We start from the raw sequence: 21,493 nt of genomic DNA, 5'->3' as shown, positions 1-21,493 counted from the left end.
TCTTTCTCCTTTCTTCTTTCTTTCTTTCTTTCTTTCTTTCTTTCTTTCTTTCTTTCTTTCTTTCTTTCTTTCTTTCTTTCTTTCTTTCTTTCTCTTTCTTTCTTTCTTTCTTCTTTCTTTCTTCTTTCTTTTTTTTGTTTCTTTCTTCTTTCTTTCTTTCTTTCTTTCTTTTTCTTCTTTCTTTCTTCTTTCTTTCTTTCTTTCTTTCTTTCTTTCTTTCTTTCTTTCTCTTTCTTTTTCTTTCTTCTTTCTTTCTTTCTTTCTTCTCCTTCCTTCCTTCCTTCCTTCCTTCCTTCCTTCCTTCCTTCCTTCCTTCCTTCCTTCCTTCCTTCCTTCCTTCCTTCCTTCCTTCCTTCCTTCCCTTCCTTCTCTTTCTTTCTTTCTTTCTTTCTTTCTTTCTTTCTTTCTTTCTTTCTTTCTTTCTTTCTTTCTTTCTTTCTTTCTTTCTTTCTTTCTTTCTTCTTCTTTCTTCTTTCTTCTTTCTTCTTTCTTCTTTCTTCTTTCTTTCTTTTTCTTTTTCTTTCCTGATTGCTTGGAAAGGAAGCTGCCAGGACAAAACAGGCAGAAGAATAATTCAAACAGAACTAGGCTTTGACATGCAAAACGTGTTTTATGGATATGTCCTAAGCGGCTATATGCAAGAGCAGGAAGGCCACCTTCCTGGGTCCACATGGAGGATTTGTGGCAGGCATCACCCAAGCTGTCTGGACCCACAGGAGCAGGCAGGTTCTTGGCTATATATTGCAGTGCCAGAGCTCCAACCTGGCACCAGGGTCCATATCATCAGTAAGATACATGTTATGATTCTCTAACGTTTAGCAAACGTTCCTACTCCCCTGCTTCCAAGGTAAGCAATGGCCCCAACCCAAGCAGCTTTTAATTCAGGGTGAAACCTTTGAGATCAGTGGTTAGCCCCAAATCTTTCAGAGTTTGATGTCCTTTTGAGGAGGCAGGAAGTTCAGAGAAGAGTTGAAAACTGAGCTCTGGTCAGTGGATAGCTTGGTTTATGCAGAGTCTGGCTTGAGGGAGTTCAGCCATTCACAGTCTTACAGGAGCTCAAGATAGACCTTCTGAGGGGATAAAGACAGAATAAAAAGGAGAAATAAACCTGTTCTAGGACATGTGTCTCCTATATATAGGATCCCAGAGCCTGAAGGTGCAGGGCCAGGAAGGAGCTGCTCTTCAGCACAAAATGACTCAGCACACAGGGTTTGAAGAAGACCCTTCCAGAACCTGAACAGGGTCTTCTGAGGCCAAAGCTTTTAAAACCTGAAAGGGAAAGAAGAGAATAGGGAATTAGCTAGGACTGGTCAAGCACTTAGCCACTGAGCAGTGGGGCCTCTCTTGATAGTTAGCTAAGCATACAATTGGTAGCTAACCTTCTGATTAATAGGGCCTAGCTAGGAAAAGGCCCTTATAATTCTGATCCCATGAAACAGGGCCTAAGACAGTCTTATATTCAGGAATAGAAACTGTGTACCTTAGGCCTCAACTCTAATCCCCAAAAAGTCTACAGGGATGCAGAAGCCTGATACCTCTGAGATTATCCCCCAACCCACCGTAACATGGCCACTGCCTTTATAGCACTTATAGCACTAAAATTACAAACTTCCTTTTATTGGGACTTCACCTCCATGAGGGCTGATAAGGATAAAGCTTATCAAGCTCTGCATCTCTGAGGACTAGCAGTGATAAAAAAGAAAAGGAAGCTTGAGGAACACATGGAAAGTTCTGCTCCAGACACCTGGATCTCATTTATGTGTATATTGGTTCATGTTATGCCAGCAATCTGATAGTCAAACAATCAGAACTCCCAGATAAAGAAATTTCCATGATCTCCATGGCTCCTGTTGACTTTGGCAAATTACCTATCCCCTCTGAACCTCAGTTCCTTTATTTGTTGAGTTAAAATACACATTATCCTCTCTATATCTGGCATTTGATATGGATCAAATGAGCTAATGAATGTGAAAGTGCCTTATGTCTGACAAATTTAAAGGACCAAGGAAGTTTCAGGGGGGTAACACTGAAATAGTGATTTGGTCTGAAGGAATGAAGTCTTATTACAGATACAAAGATGGACTCTTGGTACCTGCTATAATGCCAAGAGAGGTTACTGATCATCTTATAGACCCAAAGAATGCCAGAGTTAGAAGGTTCCAACTTTTTCATTTTACAGATAGAGAAACTGAGGCTCAGAGAATGAAATGTATTTGCCCAAAATGTCACAGTCTAGGATTCCTAACAAACTGGATTCAAAGGCAATTTGTAAAACTACACTGTAGTTTTGCTGGGGGAGAAGGAAAAGAAAGAGGCTTAAAAACACAGAGAATCTCAGAATTAGAAGGCAGTAAGTTTAAGGGTCATGTAATTATAGGGTAATGAATTGAGGCATGAAGGTAAGTTTCCACCCTCTGAACCAACACAGTATTCCAATCCTCAGAAACTCAGATCCTATAAGGAAGGCTTATGTGTAACAAGATTCTCTAATCAGTGTGGGAGACTACATACCTGAGTCTTCAACTCTCATCTCCAGGAAGTCTGCCTTGAGAACTGTGGGTAAAAGAAGAAAGACATTTCACTAAGACTCTAGAAATCATAATCGGAAAGGTAAAGCAAGGGTAAGGGTGGTCATTATGTGCCAGTGTCAATGTGGATATTTTAAAAATGGGGGAGTGATTCCATCCATATTTTTCAAAGCATTCAGCTCCATGCTTATAGGTTGAGCTACCTCTCTGGCAGCTTTAGAGAGGCCAGTCTCCCAGACACAAAAACATTTTATGTGCCAGGCCTTGAATGCAAGACTGTGGAAGGCTATGGGAGCCCAGAGAAAGTGGCCCAAGACCAAATACTGTATTCTGTAATTATCTCTAATAGGAAGACGGGCAAGGAAGGAGGGCAAATGCCATGCAAAACATGAATCCTCCATTGATGTGAAGACCAACTCAGCCTTGCCTGGCCTCTTCATGTGCTCAGATCAGTCCTAAATTAGCTTTGTCTAAAGACAGATGGAGGGAAAAGACAATCCTACAGAGTCAAACCCCCATATAGGGTGGCCAAGATAGTCCAGGCAACAGCTGGTCCCAGGGCTATATCCTCAGCATTATTTTTTTCTTTTCTCTCTCGTAAGTCTATTTACACTTACTTCCTGAGTGGTCATATTCCCATCCATGCTTTCAATCACCACCAAATACTAAGGATTCTGCCCCCCAAAAGAGCTACTATTCACATTTTGGTATATGTGAATGCCCTCATGAAGTCTAATAGCTATACTCAAAAGTTCTACACTAAATCTTTGTAGGTCCAGCCCCAACTACTAGTTTATGTTGCAGTTACCTAGTGAACATCTTCATCTGGATGTCCCATAGGGACTTCAAAAACAGTGTCCAAAGTTGAGCAGAACAACTTTTCCACAAGACTTGTTCCTCCATGATTAATTATTGTTACCATCTACTTAATTACCCAAGGTTAGGTTTTCCTCTCTTAATCCTCCATGTTACATGTTTGAAAAGTCAACAAGGTCTTAAGTGAATCTATCTCAAACCTCTCCTTCCATTTTATTCCTACTGGCAATGCCAGAGGTCAGAGCCTTATCAACTCTTGTCAGGATGATTAGCCTCCTAATTGGTCACTCCAGTCTTTATTTTCCCATCTAAACTCCCCATCACCAACAGAATTATTGTTCTTACAACTCAAACAACTCTGAATATGCATTATCATGCTTAAAAGTCTTCCATAACTCCCAATGGACTACAGTATAAAGACCAAACTCCTTAGTATGTTGTACAGGGCCTTTATAATCTGGCCCCAATCCCTCTTCCTGGACTCACCTCCAGCTAAGCTTCCCTCTTCTCACCTCCACATTCTAGCCAAAGTGGGACACTAATCACTTCCTTAACCTGTGTTACTGAAATGTCTTCCCCCACCCCCATTCTCGATGAACCACCTCTCTTTTCCCTTGTTTTATTTTTTAAAAATTGTTGTGAAAGGGAGATGAATGAAGGAGTGAAGTCATTCAAATGTCAGGTGTACAAATTAGAAGCAAAAAGGGGCAGAACAAAAGTTAAACAGATCATAATTTTCATTAGAGATGAGAGAAGAGCTTGGCAACAATGTTCATAGATGGGATTAACTGGCTAGTCTGAGGATCTTGACCAGTAGCCAGCATGAAGTTTCAATGATACAGGTGGTGGTTAAAATGTGGGGGCCTATACAGAAGGGGTGGTTTCCGATGTAAATGCTGAGTGGGAGAAACATGTGGGTACCTAGGATGGTGGCTGATGGCATACTGAAGAATAGGTGTACCCACTTTGGTCTTATATACACTCCTACCAAGATGGAATCTAGAGAAAAAGATTTAATCTAGGTTCCAGAGGCCTAGACATAAGGTAGGCAGAATGGTGCTCCAGCCTAAAGTGCCACCTTATGTTGTAGTTGGTCCAAGACTTTCCTGACCACTAGCTGCCAAAGTCCTGGCAGTAGTTACCAATATTTCCATGCTCTCAACACCTGTTTAGCTATAGTTTCCGCATGGGAAGTCAGTCTTCGTTAAGGATTCTATTGGACTATGTTCACTCCTCTTACATATTCCTTCTCAATGTCTTGGTTCTCTGTCCAAGGCTACAAACCAATCCCTCACATTTTTTTGGTGTTTCTATTTATCTTTTAAATCCCAGATCAGATATTACCTCTTCTAAAAAGCTTTCCTACAGATGTGCCCAGTTCATTATGCAAATTCTAGTTTACTTCACTCTATTTCCTTGGTATTTATTTCTCATATGGCTTATTCTAAAGAGGGAGAAAGGACCACCAAGAAGTAGGAAGTAGTCCTGTTCATATGTGAGTACTTTATTAAGAGTATTAAACTCTCTCTCTCTTTCTCCCCTTCCCTCTCTTCCCCTCCCTCCCTTTCCCTTTCCCTTTCCCTTTCCCTTTCCCTTTCCCTTTCCCTTTCCCTTTCCCTTTCCCTTTCCCTTTCCCTTTCCCTTTCCCTTTCCCTTTCCCTTTCCCTTTCCCTTTCCCTTTCCCTTTCCCTCTCCCTCTCCCTCTCCCTCTCCCTCCCCCTCTCCCTCTCCCTCTCCCTCTCCTTCTCCCTCTCTCTTTATCTGTTTTCCTTTTCTTCCCTCAAGGTAAACATTTTATTAGGCCTGCTTCAAAAATGTTCTAGGTGAAAACTTTATTTTCATTCTATCAGTAAGAGAAATCTGGGGTTTTAACCTCATTTTTATTCATTATAATAGAATAAATGGTAAATTATTACCTAAGGAGAATTTGGCCTAGCCCAGGGTTCCTTGTGAGTGTCTGCTAAGCAGAACTAGGGTGACCTGCTGTGGAGAATCATGTTCTGGTGAGGCAGCTCCCACAGTTTTGACTAGATGATGTCTAACCTACCTCATTTCACTGCTGGTAAAGGCACATTGTTCTGCTTTTAACTAACCACCTACAAGAGTTATACTCCTGTTACCCATCCAGAAGCACAATTTCAAACTTTCTCATAAGCAACATGAAGCACATTCACAAAAGAGTCCCTGAAGGCTGTTCTGGTCAAGACAGTCCCAAATGCCAGGTCTTAGACAGTCTGTATCAGCACTTAAGATAAAGGAAGAAGGGAAAGGTGGGAGAGAGAAAGAGAGAGAAGGAGGAAATAAAACAAAACAGATTCTCAGGCCCTACTCTTAGAGATTCTGTTTTAGTGTGTCTAGAGTGGAAGGCAGGATTTTTGTGTTTGTTTTTTTCCTTCAAATTTTCCAAGGTGATTTATATGTGCAGCTATTTTTAGAACAACAACTTAAATAGAATGTTTACCTCTGAAATGAGGGCTATGCTTATTCTAACACAGTTTATATTAGAGTGTTGCATTCTATATATTCTTGTGAGCTGCCCCTTAAGAATATAATAGGTTCTAAATAAGTAAACTAACAAAAAATAAGACCTACACTGAGTGCAAAGTTTTTGTAATACAACTTGGCATGTGATTACTGTGTGTGTGTGTGTGTGTGTGTGTGTGTGTGTGTGTGTGTGTGTGAGAGAGAGAGAGAGAGAGAGAGAGAGAGAGAGAGAGAGAGAGGGAGAGAGGGAGGGAGAGAGAGAGGGAGGGAGAGAGAGAGGGAGGGAGACACAGAGAGGGAGGGAGAAAGAGAGAGAGGGAGAGAAAAGCAGAAAGAGAAAGGGATAGAAATGCAGAGAGGCAAAGATACAGGTAAAGAAAGAGAGACATGGGGAGAGAGACAGAAAACATACAGAAACAGGTAAAGAAAGAGAGACAAGGGGAGAGAGAAAAAGAATGAAACAGAGTGAAACAGAGGGACAAAGGCAGAAACAGAGATAAGTAGAAAAACACAAGGAGAGACAGAAAGAGACTGAGAATGACAGAGACACCAAAAGAAACAGTGTAAGAGAAACAAATAGAATGACAAAAGACAAAGAGACTAACAGGTAGAGGAAAAAAGATAGAAACACAGGGTGAGAGACAGAGACAGAGTTGTGGAAAGAAAGGGACAACACAGAGAGACAAAAAACAGATACAGGGAAATAAAAAAGAGAATATAAAAGAGCAAATGAAATATTTCTGATACATCTATTAAAAAGTGATATTGTTTTTCTTACCTTCCTGTTTTCCGGGAAGCTGTTTCAAAGAACCTGGTCCTGGAAGCCACCCTGTAAACAGAAGCCAACCAAGTCCTATGAGTTGCTTTGGAATTTGTGTGAGAACCAATGTCCAATGTAAGAACAAGAAAATATAAATCAGATGGGCCATGAATGCCAGGCTCTGCCTTAGCTTGCAAAGGATCTGGGTCTGAGGAGAAAACCAAGTATCAGAATGTGAAATGGCTCAGAGACCATAGGCACTCTCAAGGCTATGGTTGATACCTTTGCTCCCTGTTGGTTCAGAATGGTCTAAGTATGTTGCTCATTCAGGTTATTCTTGGAAGAAATAAGTGAAAACAGTCCTAGGTTTCAAAGTATAATTTTTGGCATTATGAAATACACTTAGCTAATTGGTCAAAATGACTGAAGCTTTTTAAAAACTTGCCCTATGCCCTGGACGATGTGGCTCAGTTGGTTGAGCATCATCCCATGAACCAAAGGTCGCCAGTTTTATTCCCGGTCAAGGCACATGCCTGGGTTGCAAGCTGCATCCCCAGTAGGGGGCATGCAGGAGGCAGCGATGTTTCTCTCTCACATCAGTGCTTCTCTCTCTCTTTTCCTCTCTCTTTAAAACCAATGAAAAATAAATAAATAAAATAAAGATTTGCCCCATTTTACAATTATGGAAAACAAGAGACACAGAAAAAGTAAAAACCAGTAGGAACTATAATGAGAGGAGTCCCAGGCAGTGACTGAGGAGAAGACAGCCAGTTTGACTGTGGCCAAACAAGGCCAGTCCCTGAGAACTGTCCCAGTGTAACAGCTTTATCTCTGGCTTCTTGGTTTGCAGTCCAGCCTTAGGAAGGTGTGTGGGACATCAGCTCAGGCTCTCTGGAGGATCTGAGTCATTTTGGAATTTTAAAAAGGCATACACTTGCTTTAAAAAAAAAAAAAAAAAGCCTCAAAGCACAATTAGAGTGAATGAATTTGTTCATTAAATTACTTTTAAAACCAGTAGTAATAACAAGAAAAAAGAAAAATTCCAGAGCCAAGTGAGCATGAAAACAGAAGGTAATCTTATCACCCTTCAGAGATCAATATAGCCAGAAACAATGGGTCTCCTATTAGGTACTAAAGTTCGAACTCATCAGCTTTGGAGAAATCTCTCAGCCTTCAATGTTGAGTAGAACACTCTGAACAGGACTGGTCTGTACGTTCCCATAGACTACGAAGTGAATGATGCCCAGGACTGTGCACTGTACACCCTTCAAAGCCATAATGGTAATCCTGAAAGCATTCCTGGTGGCCTAAGATGGGCCTTAGGTCAAGGATAAGGAATAACTCTACTTACATGGATGACGGGATTTCCCCTGCATTGCCAGCTACAATATCTGGCTTTGGTTCTGTTTTCTGAGGAGTAGCTATCCGGCAGAAAGGGTCTGGAGGCCTCACTGGGGGACGGATGATGGTTGGCTTTTCTCCTGGAGGCTGCACTTTGCTGAAACTGTCAGAGTCTCCTGCAAGAGAAAACAACATCAAGAACCTTGATGGTTAGCCAAATGGAAAACTACACAATATCAGAGTTATCTAGGCCACTTCCCTTGGCACCCATTTCTCTTTGGTCACTAACAACTCTGGAGTTTTGTATTTTTTAAAATAATTCTTCCAGCAGTTACCCCTTCAGAAAGTCTATGTTTGAACACCAGCTCTGAAGTTCACATTTGTGTAACGTAGGGTATGTCACATCAATTTGCTGAGTCTCAGTTTCCTTATCTATATAATCAAGACGAATAATACAGTATTTTACCAAGATATTGAGATATTTTAATTAGGCATTAATATGTTTAGTACAGTGCCTGGCACATAGTAGGTGCTTAGTCAATGTTTGATGATGAATCTGAATTTGTTAAATTCACCACCACCAAAATTCAAACCTTTGTCACTTAGGCCTTGACTATTGTAGCAGTCTCCTACACTGCTTTCCTGCCTCTCAGTCTCCAGTATCCAGGTCAGTCAGTATAAAATAAATATACATAATTTTATAAGACATTTCTGGAAAGAATATGGTGAAATGAATGCACTCACACATTGTTGGTGGCACTGTACATTGGGCTTGTTCTATCTAGATAGCCATCAAGAATTCTGCAACAGTGTGGATGAAATGCAAAATCACACATATGAGGCAGTTCATACTCAGTGATCCAGTTGATCCACTTTGGGGATAAGATCCAAAGGAATTTAACCCAAAAGAAAAGAAATTTAAAAAAACAAAATACAATGGGCATAATACATGCTTCTTAACAGCAAAATGTCAGACCCAACCACAAAGGTTAAGCAACTGAGTCAATTCTTACAAGCATTTAACCAATACGTGTTAAGTATGAACTGACAAGGACTTGGGACAGGTCAAAAAATATATGTATATAAAATAATATAAGTGAAAAAAGGTCCACAAAAAGTGGTAATGGCCAGATGAACACAGTATGGAAACAGGCACATGTATAACTATGCAAGGGTGTTAGTAGATCTTGACATTCATAAAGCTTTCTTGTATAAAAATTTTAAGGTAAATGTAAAAAATATTAACTTTAATCCATATAATACTGCTGTAAGATTTACCCTAAGTATTTTTACACTGTTTTTCTCCTCCTTAAAGATCTTCCCAGTGGCTATGTACAGAATAAAGTTCAAACTCCTTAACATAAATTCAAGGCCCTCTATGAATTGGTTCCAAATTATCATCCCAGGCACTAATTCTGGACTATAACTACCAGCTCCACTCTAGTCAAATTGGTCTCCTCACTATCCTATCAAAGCAAGCTCTTGACTCTTACTTCTAGGTGAGACAGTATGGTATAGTGAAAAGTACAGAGAGTCAAGAGTTGGGTAGACCTGTCTTTGAGGCCATGTTCTGCTACTTCCAAGCTCTGTGACCCTGGGCAGTTACTTACCTCTGACTATCAATTTTTTCACCTGGGAAATAGGTATAATAACCCCTCCTCACAAGGTGATTGTAAGGACTAAATTAGATAACCTATAGAGAATGCCTAGCATACAGCAGGGGTAAGTAAGTGTTAGACTCTGTCCTGCTTCTTTTTTGATATATGCCCCTATTCTCATGTCTTAACTGTATTGTAACCATTCCTCAATGCTCAGCTCAAATCTTACCTCTCTGAACACTCCAGCTGGCATAGCTAATTCCCATCCATGTAAACACTCATGAAGTGCTTATATATTACCATATGGGTTTTTTAGTTCCTCCAGCTAGCCATTCTAATGAGGGAGACAGATATGAAAAGAAATAATAATAATACAGTGTGATTGGTGCTCTAGTGGAAGAATGAAACAGATACTATTCATGTACACACATATTAATTCTGTCTCCCCAACTAGACTGTGTCTTACATTTCTGGACATGCCATTCCTCTTAGCACCAGGCTGAGTACACTGAAGAAAAAAATGACCCAAATAATAATAGTAATCTGATTTTTTTAGCACACTTTATACCACTCAAAGCACTCTCCCAGAAAACTATTTGATGTTCACAATAAACTTGGAAAGAAAGAACAGATGGATCTTACTTATTGTCTCCATTTTACAAAGAAGGAAACTGAGGTTTAGAAAGGTGAACTGACTCACCCACAATCACATAGGTAAGTGGTAGAGTGATGATTGATACCCCTATGTCCTGTATCTGCAGCCACTGTTCTTCCCAGTGCCTGCTGTTTTTTTAATTAGTAGTAATAATAACAATAGTGGTAATGGTAATAAAATAACTGGTAAAATTTTATCTACCTTTTTACTGAACACTTGCTTTGTTTGAGGTAGGATTCATCTCTGTATTCACCAGAGGCCCAAGTAAATTGCTTTGCATGCAACTGGTATTTAAGAAATATTTATTGAGTAAAGAAAAATGTAGTTCTGCCCATTAAAAGGACAATGAAAAAAGCTTTCCCTTTTTAAGTCCCCACTTGTGCCATCTGTGATACATACAAACATGATATACCCAAATTTCAGGGTTATTCTGAAACTTAAATTGAAAAGTATTCAATATATTCAAAAGTATTCAAGCAATGGATATTGCTTGGGGGCTTTTATGCCCAACCTTATGTTCTCATAAGAAATGCACACAAATGATCTAACATAGACTTCACCCTCTAGAGGCTTAAAACTGAATTGGAGTATGAAGTCACACTCATGGGAAATGTGTGAATACTGTAACTCAGCATCCACATTAGAGGGCCAAACTTGGGTGCCAAAAAGAAGTAAGGTAAGGGAGAATACCCTGGGGTAGGATTGTCAGAAGGCTTCGTGGAAGGAATAGGACCTGAGCTGGACCTTGAGGGAGGGCTAAGAATCCTTCCTTGCCTCTTCCCCTCAACAATGGTTCTCCTCTTTCTCGGTGTTTTCAGCATGGTCAGAGACAAGTTGAGGGTGGAAAGAGTAGTTCTGAGCTCTTTTTTGGCATCCATATTTGAAGCCTGAGGCTTGTCTCATAGGCTCCAAAATACGAACGATTATACATCTACCATCTTCCATGCCTGCCATTTCCTGGGAGGTTGTTACCCACCAAATAGCACTATCATTTTTTGAACTTCTCTTATATTACCAGATGCCTTGTATACCTAATTTAATTAACTTCACAAAAAACCCTGCCTGCAATGTAGGCACTGTCCCCACTTACAGTTGAGAAAACTGACTCAAAGAAGTGATGTTTACCTAACTAAGACCATGTAGTTAGTAATCAGACTCTTATAAAAGCAAAACAACTGCTGCCACTTTACTGAATATACATTATATGTCAAGCACACAGATATTTCATTGTTACAGAAACCCTATGGGCATAATTATTATCTCCATTTTACACATGAGAAAACTAAGGCTCATAGAGATTGTGGCTTGTCCGATGTCCCACACCTAGGATGAGGCAGGATTCAAACACAAATCTGGGAGACTCTGGAGCCTAAGTAGCATCCAAGATTCCACTAAGCCTTTGAGCCTATGGTCTTTCTACCAAACTATACTTCCTATTAATTTCTTTTCAACCTTGGTCCACAACCTGACTTTTACTACAAATTTGACTTCTCTCTCCAGCTCGACCTGTTCTCCCCCTCCCCATTCTCTGTCAAATGACTATAACCAAAAAATCTTAGGATTCATAGATTTCTTAGGCTATCAGTCTTCAACCTTAACCAACTTTCTTCCACTTTTCCTTATATCCATCTACATCCAACCCAAGGGCACAGAGTAAGGGAAGATTGTTCCCTCATGTAGATTCCTCATCTTCTAGAATTATATCTTTCTTTCTATGATACTGCCCCATACTCACCTAAAAGCCTCTTATCTGCTTTAGTCAATAATGATCCTTTTGGATCAATCTAGAGTTAGGCTCCAGGGAAGGCAGAGAATGAAAACCAAACACAGTAGATAATTAAAGCATAATGAGTCCAAATAAGAAAATTTGGATAATGGCCAGCATAGGCCATTACTGTAAGAGCCAGTCTATTCCTAATACTTTTAGAGAAGATGAAAATGCCACTCATAACATTAGTCATCCCACTGGAGAACTGATGGCCCTGTGGCTGAGCAAGGCCTTACAGCACTATTTCTCCAAGCCCAAGAGCATGCCATCAGAATCCCCTTCTTAGCTCTTTTCTCTCCCATAAGACAGAGGTAAAGAGCTAAGGGCCCCCAAACTCACATGGTATAGGGTCCCAGCATGAATATATTCCCCATTTTTACCTCAGACAGAGTGAAGGGCTCCTTGCCTCATTCTCCTACCGGAATTTTTTCTCACCCCCACTAGAACATGGATCACAATGGACTGGGACTGACTGATTACATGCCAGCCTCACCATGAACCTTTGGAAGGCAGGGACCATGAACTTTAATCTTCGTCTGTCCCATTGCATAGTACTATGTTTGAATAAATAAGCAAATACATGCAAGTAAATGTCTTGCCCTTCCATTCCCCAAAGGAAAGCCCAAAGTCCCACTGTAGAAGCTACACAAATACCCTTTCCAAAGCCAGGCCTGGTAACAGGCAGTAACATCAACGGAAAGAAGGAAATTGGGCTTGTATAATTTTGCTTCCCTCAAATGAATGGTTCTTAGAAAACAGAAAGGGTAGCTAAAGCTGCTTATGAAATAAGAATGTGGTACCCAGGAAGTCTAGGTTCAAGCCTCATCTCTACATCTTACAAACTAGGTGTCTGGGCAATTTATTTCACTTATCTGGGTCTCAGTTTCTCCATCTATGAAATGGGGAGAACAAAACCTATCTCATAGGCCTATCACAATGACTAGATACAACAGAAGAGAAAGTATCCAGTTCGACGTCTGGAATAGAAAAGGGCCCTTGAGAAAATTATATCAGCAAACAATATCGATCTTCTCATAAAGTTGACTTCCATGGAACAAAGCAATTTAACACGCACCTTGCATTTGCTATTTTTAATTGCTAAGAAAAAATTTGGAGACTATCAAGTCCACTTGAATGTTGGATCAATGCAAGGGGTGAAGGTAGGGGACAGGACAGTGGCATATTGGATCACTAAAGCAATGAGGCCTGTACACTGACTCTCAGTATGATAGGCAAAGCTCTGAGCAACACAGGTGAAGTGGAGTGACAACTGCAAGGTGTAGAGTGGGTCTGCTGAGGTGACAGCTCTCTCCCTCTTACACTGCCATTCACACTGTTGGCCTAACAACTGGGACTAACAACCATCATTTATACCTCAGAGTCAGAGCTTTTTGCAGCTTTGGCTTAATTGCTATCTGCTCTCATTCTTGGGACCTATCACTGGAGTGGTAGCCAAAATGTTAGGAAGGGAGAAAGTAGGAGGTGGGAGTGGGCAAGGTCCAAAGAGGCAACAACAGAGGTTTAATTTTCTACCAAGGCTAGAACTACTACCTCAGTTATGTTTTCTGTAGCCAAGGCTGGAAGCATGTGGCTTTGAAAAAAGCTGCATCACACTAGCCTGAGGCAGAAAGCAAAGCCAGGCAATGCTGTGGCAGAAATTTAGATAGTCGGGCTTACACTGGACAGTCAGATCAGTATTTTCATTAACTGAAACCATTAGATTAGAGCAGTGGCCACCAGCAGCATGGGGCAGGCCTGTGGAGGAAGTGAAAGAGGGGAATGCAGCTGGGATTTAACTTTGCAGCAGAAGATGGTGAAGGCAGAAGTGATAGGGAGGGATAAGTTACTGGTGTTCTGAGTTGATAGGATCTGGCTGACCTTAAGGCTTGGTGACAGGCAAAACAAACTTTACTGAGATGAACGTAAGCTAAGTTACACAACTCTACCAGATTGATGTGAAGGTCAATATATGACTTATAAATTGAAGCAGATGTCTACATAGAGGTCTGGCCTTACTTGGCTATTTCAGAAGAGACAAGTCTTACAGAGGGGAAAGGCAAAGGGAGGGAATTAATAACATATTTTGAATATTGATTTATGTCAGATATTTTGTTATTCATTTTTAACCCTAGCAATAATTCTGTGGAGTGAGCTGTTTTTCCCATTTATAGGCATGGAAACCAAGGTGCAAAAAGGTTAAATAACAACTATAATCATACGGATGCTTCAGTGTGTTGAGCCAGAGAATGCATAGTCATTACTTAGGGAAAATCTTATGGGACCCCCACAGAATAGCTTTTACTGGATTATGCCCTGAGACCATGTCATCAACCCATACTGAGGCTGTTATATGCAACAATCCATGGGGAAAAAATGCTTCTTAGAAACATTCTCTGACTTCAAAAGCAGAAGAGTTGTGCTTTATTTCAACAACGGGCTTGTTGTTGTCACCTGAAGAACTTGGAATTATATAACCATTGATTCCCCCCCCCCCTTTTTGTTTTCTCGAGAAAGTTTGGAGCTAAAATGCTCTAGCAAGTGTGTAAGGATTCACAGCAAACATTTTGTGTACTAACTCCATTCTTTCCATCTTTCTACTATTATACATTTTCCCCCTCTTGGCCTCAACTTTTCTTACCTGTACTCTAGAATCTAAGGCAGAGGTTAGCAAACTTTTTCTGTAAAGTATCAGACAGTTAATATCAGACAGTTAGGCTTTGCAGGCCACAGAGTCTCTGCTGCCTCGAGTCAATTCTGCTATTGTAGTGCAAAAGCAGCTCTAGGCAATATGTAAATGAAGGGGCATATGTCCATGGACATGGAAATTTGACTTTTATATAACTTTCATGTGTAATACATATTATTTTTCTTTTGAGTTTTTACAACCATTTGAGGCCATAGTTAGCTAAGCTCTGATATAAGCCTCAAGCAGGCAGGGACTTTGTGTGTCTTATTTACTCTAATATCCTCAGGACCTAGAATGGGTCCAGACACACGGTAAGTACTCAATAAACATGTTTATTAAATAAATTATTCTTACTATTTTTAAGTTCTTATGTTTTTCTATATTATGAAATGCCTTAAATCATTTTTGGAACAGGACAGAATATAAAACATAAGGCACATTTTCGGAAGGTTATCTAGCTAGAAAGTAAAAGAATCAGGGTTTGGATCTAAGCCTATGTGCTATCAAAGTCAGTCCATATTCTTTCTATTTTACCATACTGTCTTCATATATTCTCCCCAAACTCCTGCTGGATTAGTCCCAACATCCCTACATGAGTCTCCACATGTTGTAGCCAATTAAATTTGCAGAAGCCAGCCACATCCTGAATTTGTAATTTTTTTCTTTTATTCCTTTCCATCACCAGTTATCCCCCCTATACCCTCTTCCACCTCCACCCACACCCCCCATCCCCGCAATCACCACAATATTGTCCATATCCATGAGTTCTTTTTTTTTTAAAATATATCTTTATTGATTTCAGAGAGAGGAAAGGAGAGGGAAAGAGATAGAAACATCAATGATGAGTCATTGATCGAGCCCGCAACCCGGGCATGTGCCCTGACCAGGAATCGAACCCCGATCGCTTGGATCCTAGGTCGACGCTCAACCGCTGAGCTACGCCCGGCTGGGCTCCATGAGTTCTTTTTCATTTTTTTTATATTTTGCTCAATCCTTCCACCCCCAACAGCCCTCCCCCCTACCAGAGTCGTCATCCTGCTCTCTATCTATGAGTCTGTCTCTGTTTTGCTTGTTAGTTCAGCCTGTTCATTATATTCCACATATGAGTGAAATTATATGGTACTCATAATTCTCTGACTGGCTTAGTTCACTGAGCATAATACTCTCCAGGTCCACCCATGCTGTCTCAAAGGGTAAAATGTTCTTTCTTTTTACAACAGAGTAGTATTCCATTGTGTAAATGTACCACAGCTTTTTTATCCACGCATCTACCAATGGACACTTAGGCTGTTTCCAGATCTTAGCTATTGTAAATAATGCCACAATGAACATAGGGGTACATATATTCTTTCTGATTGGTGTTTTGGGTTTCTTTAGATAAATTCCCAGAAGTGGAATTGCTGGGTGTTTTGCAGAAGTTGTGCCCCTTTGTCCCTATTTCTATAAAACTGGAGAGTAAGAATAAGAAAACAATAGTTCACAGATTCAAAGCTTCTTATAAAAAGGTAAAGTGATACTTGTGTCTTATTAAAAAAATATAGGCTTTGGTGCCTATCAGCCTTGGTAAGATTTAGAACACAGCTCTGCCAGTTAGTAGCCTTTGGCAAGTTACTTACCACTAGGAATCTCAGATTTCTAGTAGAAAAGAGAACAATAATAATACATTCTTCACAGTAAGGTTGCAAGGATCAAAAAGAGCCTGTCAGTACCTAGTACAATGCCAGGCACATAGCAGATACCTAATAAATGTCAACAGTACCAATAATAATATTTAATAAATAATATAATTATTAATTTATTCCAAAAATAATGACTGCCTACTATTGTGACAGTTAGGCATTGCTCTAAGCACTTGTGATATAGAGATAAATAAAAGAGGCTAAAATTCCCTGTCCTCATGAAGCTTATATTCTAGCAATTATTGTGAATGGTTTTTAAGTTCTTGTTTACCATTTCAATATTAGTGGTAGTAAAATGGAACAGATTCCTACTTAAATATCTCCAACTTCAGAAAGATCTCAAGGTGCAAAGTAGTTGGGTTCAGTTCTGGTTCCCTTGGGATTCCCAAGTACTTACCCTCCTTGTGATGAGCCAGGGGCCGAGGAGCTGGTCTCTTTATGTGGAAAGAGAGGGCCTTGGTGGGCCCAGAAACTGACACAGGTCCATTAGTGACCTTCAGTATAACCTTGGTCCCTCCTCCGTCCTGCAGCCTAGACACCAGTTTCCCCACATCCACCTCGGGGCAGGACTCCAATTTGCTATCTGAAGCAAGTCTGCTTGGGGACTTCCTCCCAGGATCAGGTTCCCCACTCTTCTGAATAGACAGGTTGGGGTATTGTGGTGGTTTGGGGACTTCTGTATTGTCGGTGATAGTGCCATTAGGTGTTACATGTTGAATTTCATCTAGGAAAAGTTGGTGCAAAGAGGGAAGGTTAATGATAACCTTTATCGCCTTTTCATTTTATACATGCATACATGGTATTGAAAAATTGTACACATTTTCAAAGAAGTTAGTATTGTAGATCAAATCAACAATATCTTACAAAATCAGTCTCTATCTATCCCAATTCATATGGAATCACAAGTTACATCAGATAGGGAATTCAAATAAAGATCTGAGTATTATTTTCACCACTATAATTCAATAAAACCACAACCTACCAAGGTTCTTTATTCAAAGGGATATGTAATTCAAAAGGAACTTAAAGGTTCTCAATCAATTGTATATTCTATTAATTTTTTAAAAGAGACATCAGGCCTGGCAGGTGTGACTCAGCGGTCAAGCATCAACCTATGATCCAGGAGATTGCAGTTTGATTCCCGGTCAGGGCACATGCCTGGGTTGCAGGCTTTATACCAAGTGGGGGGCGCGCAGGAGGCAGGCGATCAATGACTCTCTCTCATCATTGACGTTTCTCTCTCTCTCCATCTCTCTTCCTCTCTCTGAAATCAATAAAAATCAATAATAAATATAATAAATAAATAAGTATATAAATAAATGAGACATCAGTTACCAGTTACTCCTTAACTATTTCTATTGACTTTAAAAGTAACCAAATAATTTATATGCATATATGCACAACCCAAGGACACAGACAATGGTGGGGAGAGGGACTAGGTAGAGGGATGGGACGGGGTGGAACAGGTCATTGGGGAGGAAAAGGGACATCTGTAATATTTCAAACAAAAATAAAATTAAAAAAAAAAAAGAACACAGAAAAAGAAAGAAAAAAAATAAAAGTAATTTGTAAAGATCTCTCAAATTTCAAGTTAATAAACTTAACAGAATTTAACTTCTTTCTCTATTTTCATAGAAAACAAAACCCAACTAGCCATTTATGCTCTTCTAGCTTTTGTGGTCTATACAATTCCCTGTGACAATAGTACATGTTTCAGTTGTTCTGAGTCTTATTGACTTAAAGCTTTGACTGTAATGAGAGCCAGAGATACTCTCCCTAGAAAAATTAACCTACACAAGGACATGCAAAATTTTGAAAACTAATTTTAAGAAATTAATGTAGTCCCCTGAAACTGTTAATGAACCCCCGATAGAGAACTTCTTCTATAAGGAGATTGTCACCTCCCTTAGTAATAGGAAGCTTGGATCAGAGTATAGTGGTTAAGAACAGAGGTTCTGGTCAATTAAATGAGACCTGTGAGACATGTCAACCAATTGTAATTCATGGATCTTATTTGGATCCTGATTTTTAAAAACATTAAATATGAGAAAATGAGAGTGAACATTAGTAAAATAGGTAGTAATATAAAAGAATTACTGTTTTGTTTTTTCTTTTCTTTTAGACATGATGGCATTGCAATTTTGATTTAAAAGAGTACTAACCTTTTAGAGATACATACTGAAACATTTATGGATAAAATGGCATGATGTCATGGTTGGGGAACTGGGTAGGGGTACATATGGAACACAACTGGGTGTGTGGTGGTAAATGTCAAAGCTGGGTAATAGGTACATGGGGAATATGTTATACTTTTTTTCAACTTCTGTTTATGTTTGAAACTCTCTACAATAAAATGTTAACAGAAATGTTGGAGCATCATTCCAGCTACCAAAAGGTTGAGGGTTCGATTCCCAGGTGGAGTGTGTATGAGAGGCAACTGATTGATGTTTCTTTTTCACATAGACCTCTCTCTCTCCCTTGCTCTCTCTCTAAAAATCAATTAAAAAAACATAAATGGAGGCTCTGGAGCTAGGTGCTGATTCTTAGTTCTGCTTCTTACCAACTGTGGGATCTTGGGCAAGTTCATAATCTCTCTGTACCTCAAATTTTCTCCACAGAGAAATGGGAATAATAACAGTACCTACCTCTTGAGGTTGTGGCGAGGATTACATGAGATGATATACTTATTTCAGTGCCTGGTACGTAATATACATTCAATAATTGTTGGTTATTATTTATACTATTATGCTCCAAGTAGGCAGTGAGGCAAGAGTTTCTGTGTGGGAAAGAAGGGCTAAGTCTTACTGCAAAGACTTTTCCCCACAGAGGGTTTTCTTCTCCTTGGGAACCTGTCACCAATCACTGCTATCATCACCATAGGGGTCAGGGCCAAGAAGAGTTCCTCTATAGTTCCCCTTCTCTGGTCCCAGGGTAGATATATGGCCCTGCTTTTCTTAACCCTAACATAATTGCTATCAGACTAGAGCAGCTAAACAAAAGAATTACAAGCCCGGCCGGGTGTGGCTCAGCAGTTGAGCATTGACCTAGGATCCAGGAGATCGGGGTTTGATTCCCAGTCAGGGCACATGACTGGGTTGCGGGCTAGGTAGCTGATCAATGACTCTCTCATCACTGATGTTTCTATCTCTCTCTCTTCCCCTCCTTTCCTCTCTCTGAAATCATATATATATAAAATAATTACCAAAGGCCAAAGGTTCACAAATATTAGTAGGGACATAAACACACGACTGCCCTGTAACTAGATCACGTGCTTCCAGGATATGTCTTGTGGCAGAGGCCACCTTTAAACATCCAGCACTTAGGAGTAACTGCAAGCACATTTACCCTGTGAAAACAATGAAATAAACAGTGACATGAATTCCTTCTCCCACATGCTTTAGGTCCAACATCTCAGTTACTTGTTTCCATCTGAATACTTTCTTCTTCTGGTGGAAAGACCCTAGAAAATACCAACCCTGTTCTCCTTCGGAGGACACAGCAGGGGTTAGTTGTGTCCTACAGGTCATAACGGTATCATCATCATCTTAATACAGTCAGTATAAGAGTACAGTCTTGCCCGGCCGGTGTGGTTCAGTGGTTGAGCATAGCCCTAGGATCCAGGAGATCAAGGTTCAATTCCCAGTCAGGGCACATGCCTAAGTTGCGTGCACTATCCCCAGTGGGGGGCATGCAGGAGGCAGCCTATCAATTACTCTTGTCATTGATATTTCTATCTCTCTCCCTCTTCCTTCCTCTCTCTGAAATCAATAAAGACATATTTTTTTTTTAAAAAAAAGAGTACAGTCTCATTGAGACGTTCATTTACACAGTGTCACTTCCACATAGGAAAGAATTTTTTCCTAGCTCACAGAAATAGAGAATGGGATATGTTGGATAACAATGATAGAATGGCAATGATAATAGTGATAATAATGGTAATGATAACAGATACCATTATTTGAGCACATTCTCTGTGCCAGCCCCTGTTCTAAATATTTTTCATGGATTATCTCATGTAATCTTTAAAACTAGTCTCTAAAGTAGTAAACTCTTAGTAGTTCCATTTTACAGATAAGGAATCTAAGGCACTAAGAGGCTCAGTGTTACAAAATCAGTGTGGTAGAACTAGTTTTTAAAACGTGAAGTCTGTTTCCAGAGTTCACACTCTTTCTGAAAAGAGAGTTCATTGCTCCTTCAGATTTAATAAGAGTTCAGTATCATTCCCTTTTATTAACCAGACACCCGTTTACAAAGAAAAACACACAGACACACTTCAGAAACTGCAGAGAATTGGGAGTGAATCCTTATTAGTCAAGGAGGTCTCAAAAATAGGCGAGTAGCCAAGTGGGGGCTTCTCTTCTATGTGTGGGTAAGTGGTAGGAAGGAGTTTGAGAAGCTGCACACTAGTCCAGCAAGAGAAATAAATCAATTATTATAATACAAGTAGAATCACAAAAAATAAGTGCTATGAGGAGGACAGTGCTAATTCTGTTTGACGGGCTGGAGAAGATCTTGTAAAATAGGTCACATTTGAGCTGGCACTTGAAGGATTACAATAAGTGGAAAAAAGGAGAAAGGGGATTTCAGACAGAACAACTTGGAGGAGTGAAAGATCATGGTTTGTCTAAGAAAATGTAAAATTAAAATAAAAAGTTTAGTGTGGCTTGATCATAGAAACATATTTTAGATGAAAAGTGTGAGTAGCTGGAAATAAGGTTGTCAAGGTGGGTTGGGGTTATATCATGAAGGCCATGAAGGCCATGTTCAAGAGTATGAACTTTATCATGGGGTGCAGAGGACCATAAATTTTTTAGGGAAATGGCATTATTACATGTGTTTTTAGAATATACCTTAGGGTTCATTATGAAAAGCATAATTGATTAGAGAAACTAGAGGTAAGAAGAGCAGCTAGGGGACAGCTAATGAGAAAGATCTAAACTGGAGCAGCAGCAGCAAAGACAGACAGATTCAAGAGATGCTAAGGGAGCGGATGGACAGCACTTATGGAATATGAATGAGTCCATGATGATAATGGAAGGACTCACTAAAATACTACATACAAGTGGTATAAGAAGTATGGGAGAAAAATAATGAAATGCTACTGGTAAAGAACTGTGGTGAGTTGAAGGATTGGTTCCTTCTCAGAACAGCATTCATACAGGGTATAGGAAGTACAAT

The 21,493-nt window shown here is 39.9% G+C and overlaps 1 protein-coding gene across 2 annotated transcripts in view; it reads right to left on the bottom strand.

Moving 5' to 3' along the window:
- Window positions 1-266: 266 nt before the first annotated feature.
- The window catches only part of OPHN1 (oligophrenin 1), a 507,398-nt gene continuing 486,171 nt past the window's right edge, over window positions 267-21,493 (bottom strand). The window contains exons 21-26 of one of the 2 annotated variants that reach the window (XR_013997964.1): window positions 16,713-17,039; window positions 7,940-8,105; window positions 6,607-6,657; window positions 2,512-2,553; window positions 1,109-1,269; window positions 479-544 (exon numbers count right to left, since the gene is read on the bottom strand). Coding sequence is in view for 1 of the 2 variants with exons in the window: in XM_081125000.1 (XP_080981126.1) it covers window positions 2,520-2,553; window positions 6,607-6,657; window positions 7,940-8,105; window positions 16,713-17,039 (578 nt within the window). In the remaining variant the exon portion in view is untranslated. Of the gene's footprint in view, window positions 1,270-2,511; window positions 2,554-6,606; window positions 6,658-7,939; window positions 8,106-16,712; window positions 17,040-21,493 lie in introns of both variants that reach the window. The other variant, XM_081125000.1, reaches the window with a different exon arrangement.

This window comes from Miniopterus schreibersii (assembly GCF_964146895.1).
Source record: "Miniopterus schreibersii genome assembly, chromosome: X".
Classification (NCBI taxonomy): domain Eukaryota; kingdom Metazoa; phylum Chordata; class Mammalia; order Chiroptera; family Miniopteridae; genus Miniopterus; species Miniopterus schreibersii.
This window is presented reverse-complemented; position numbering and strand designations above follow the sequence as displayed.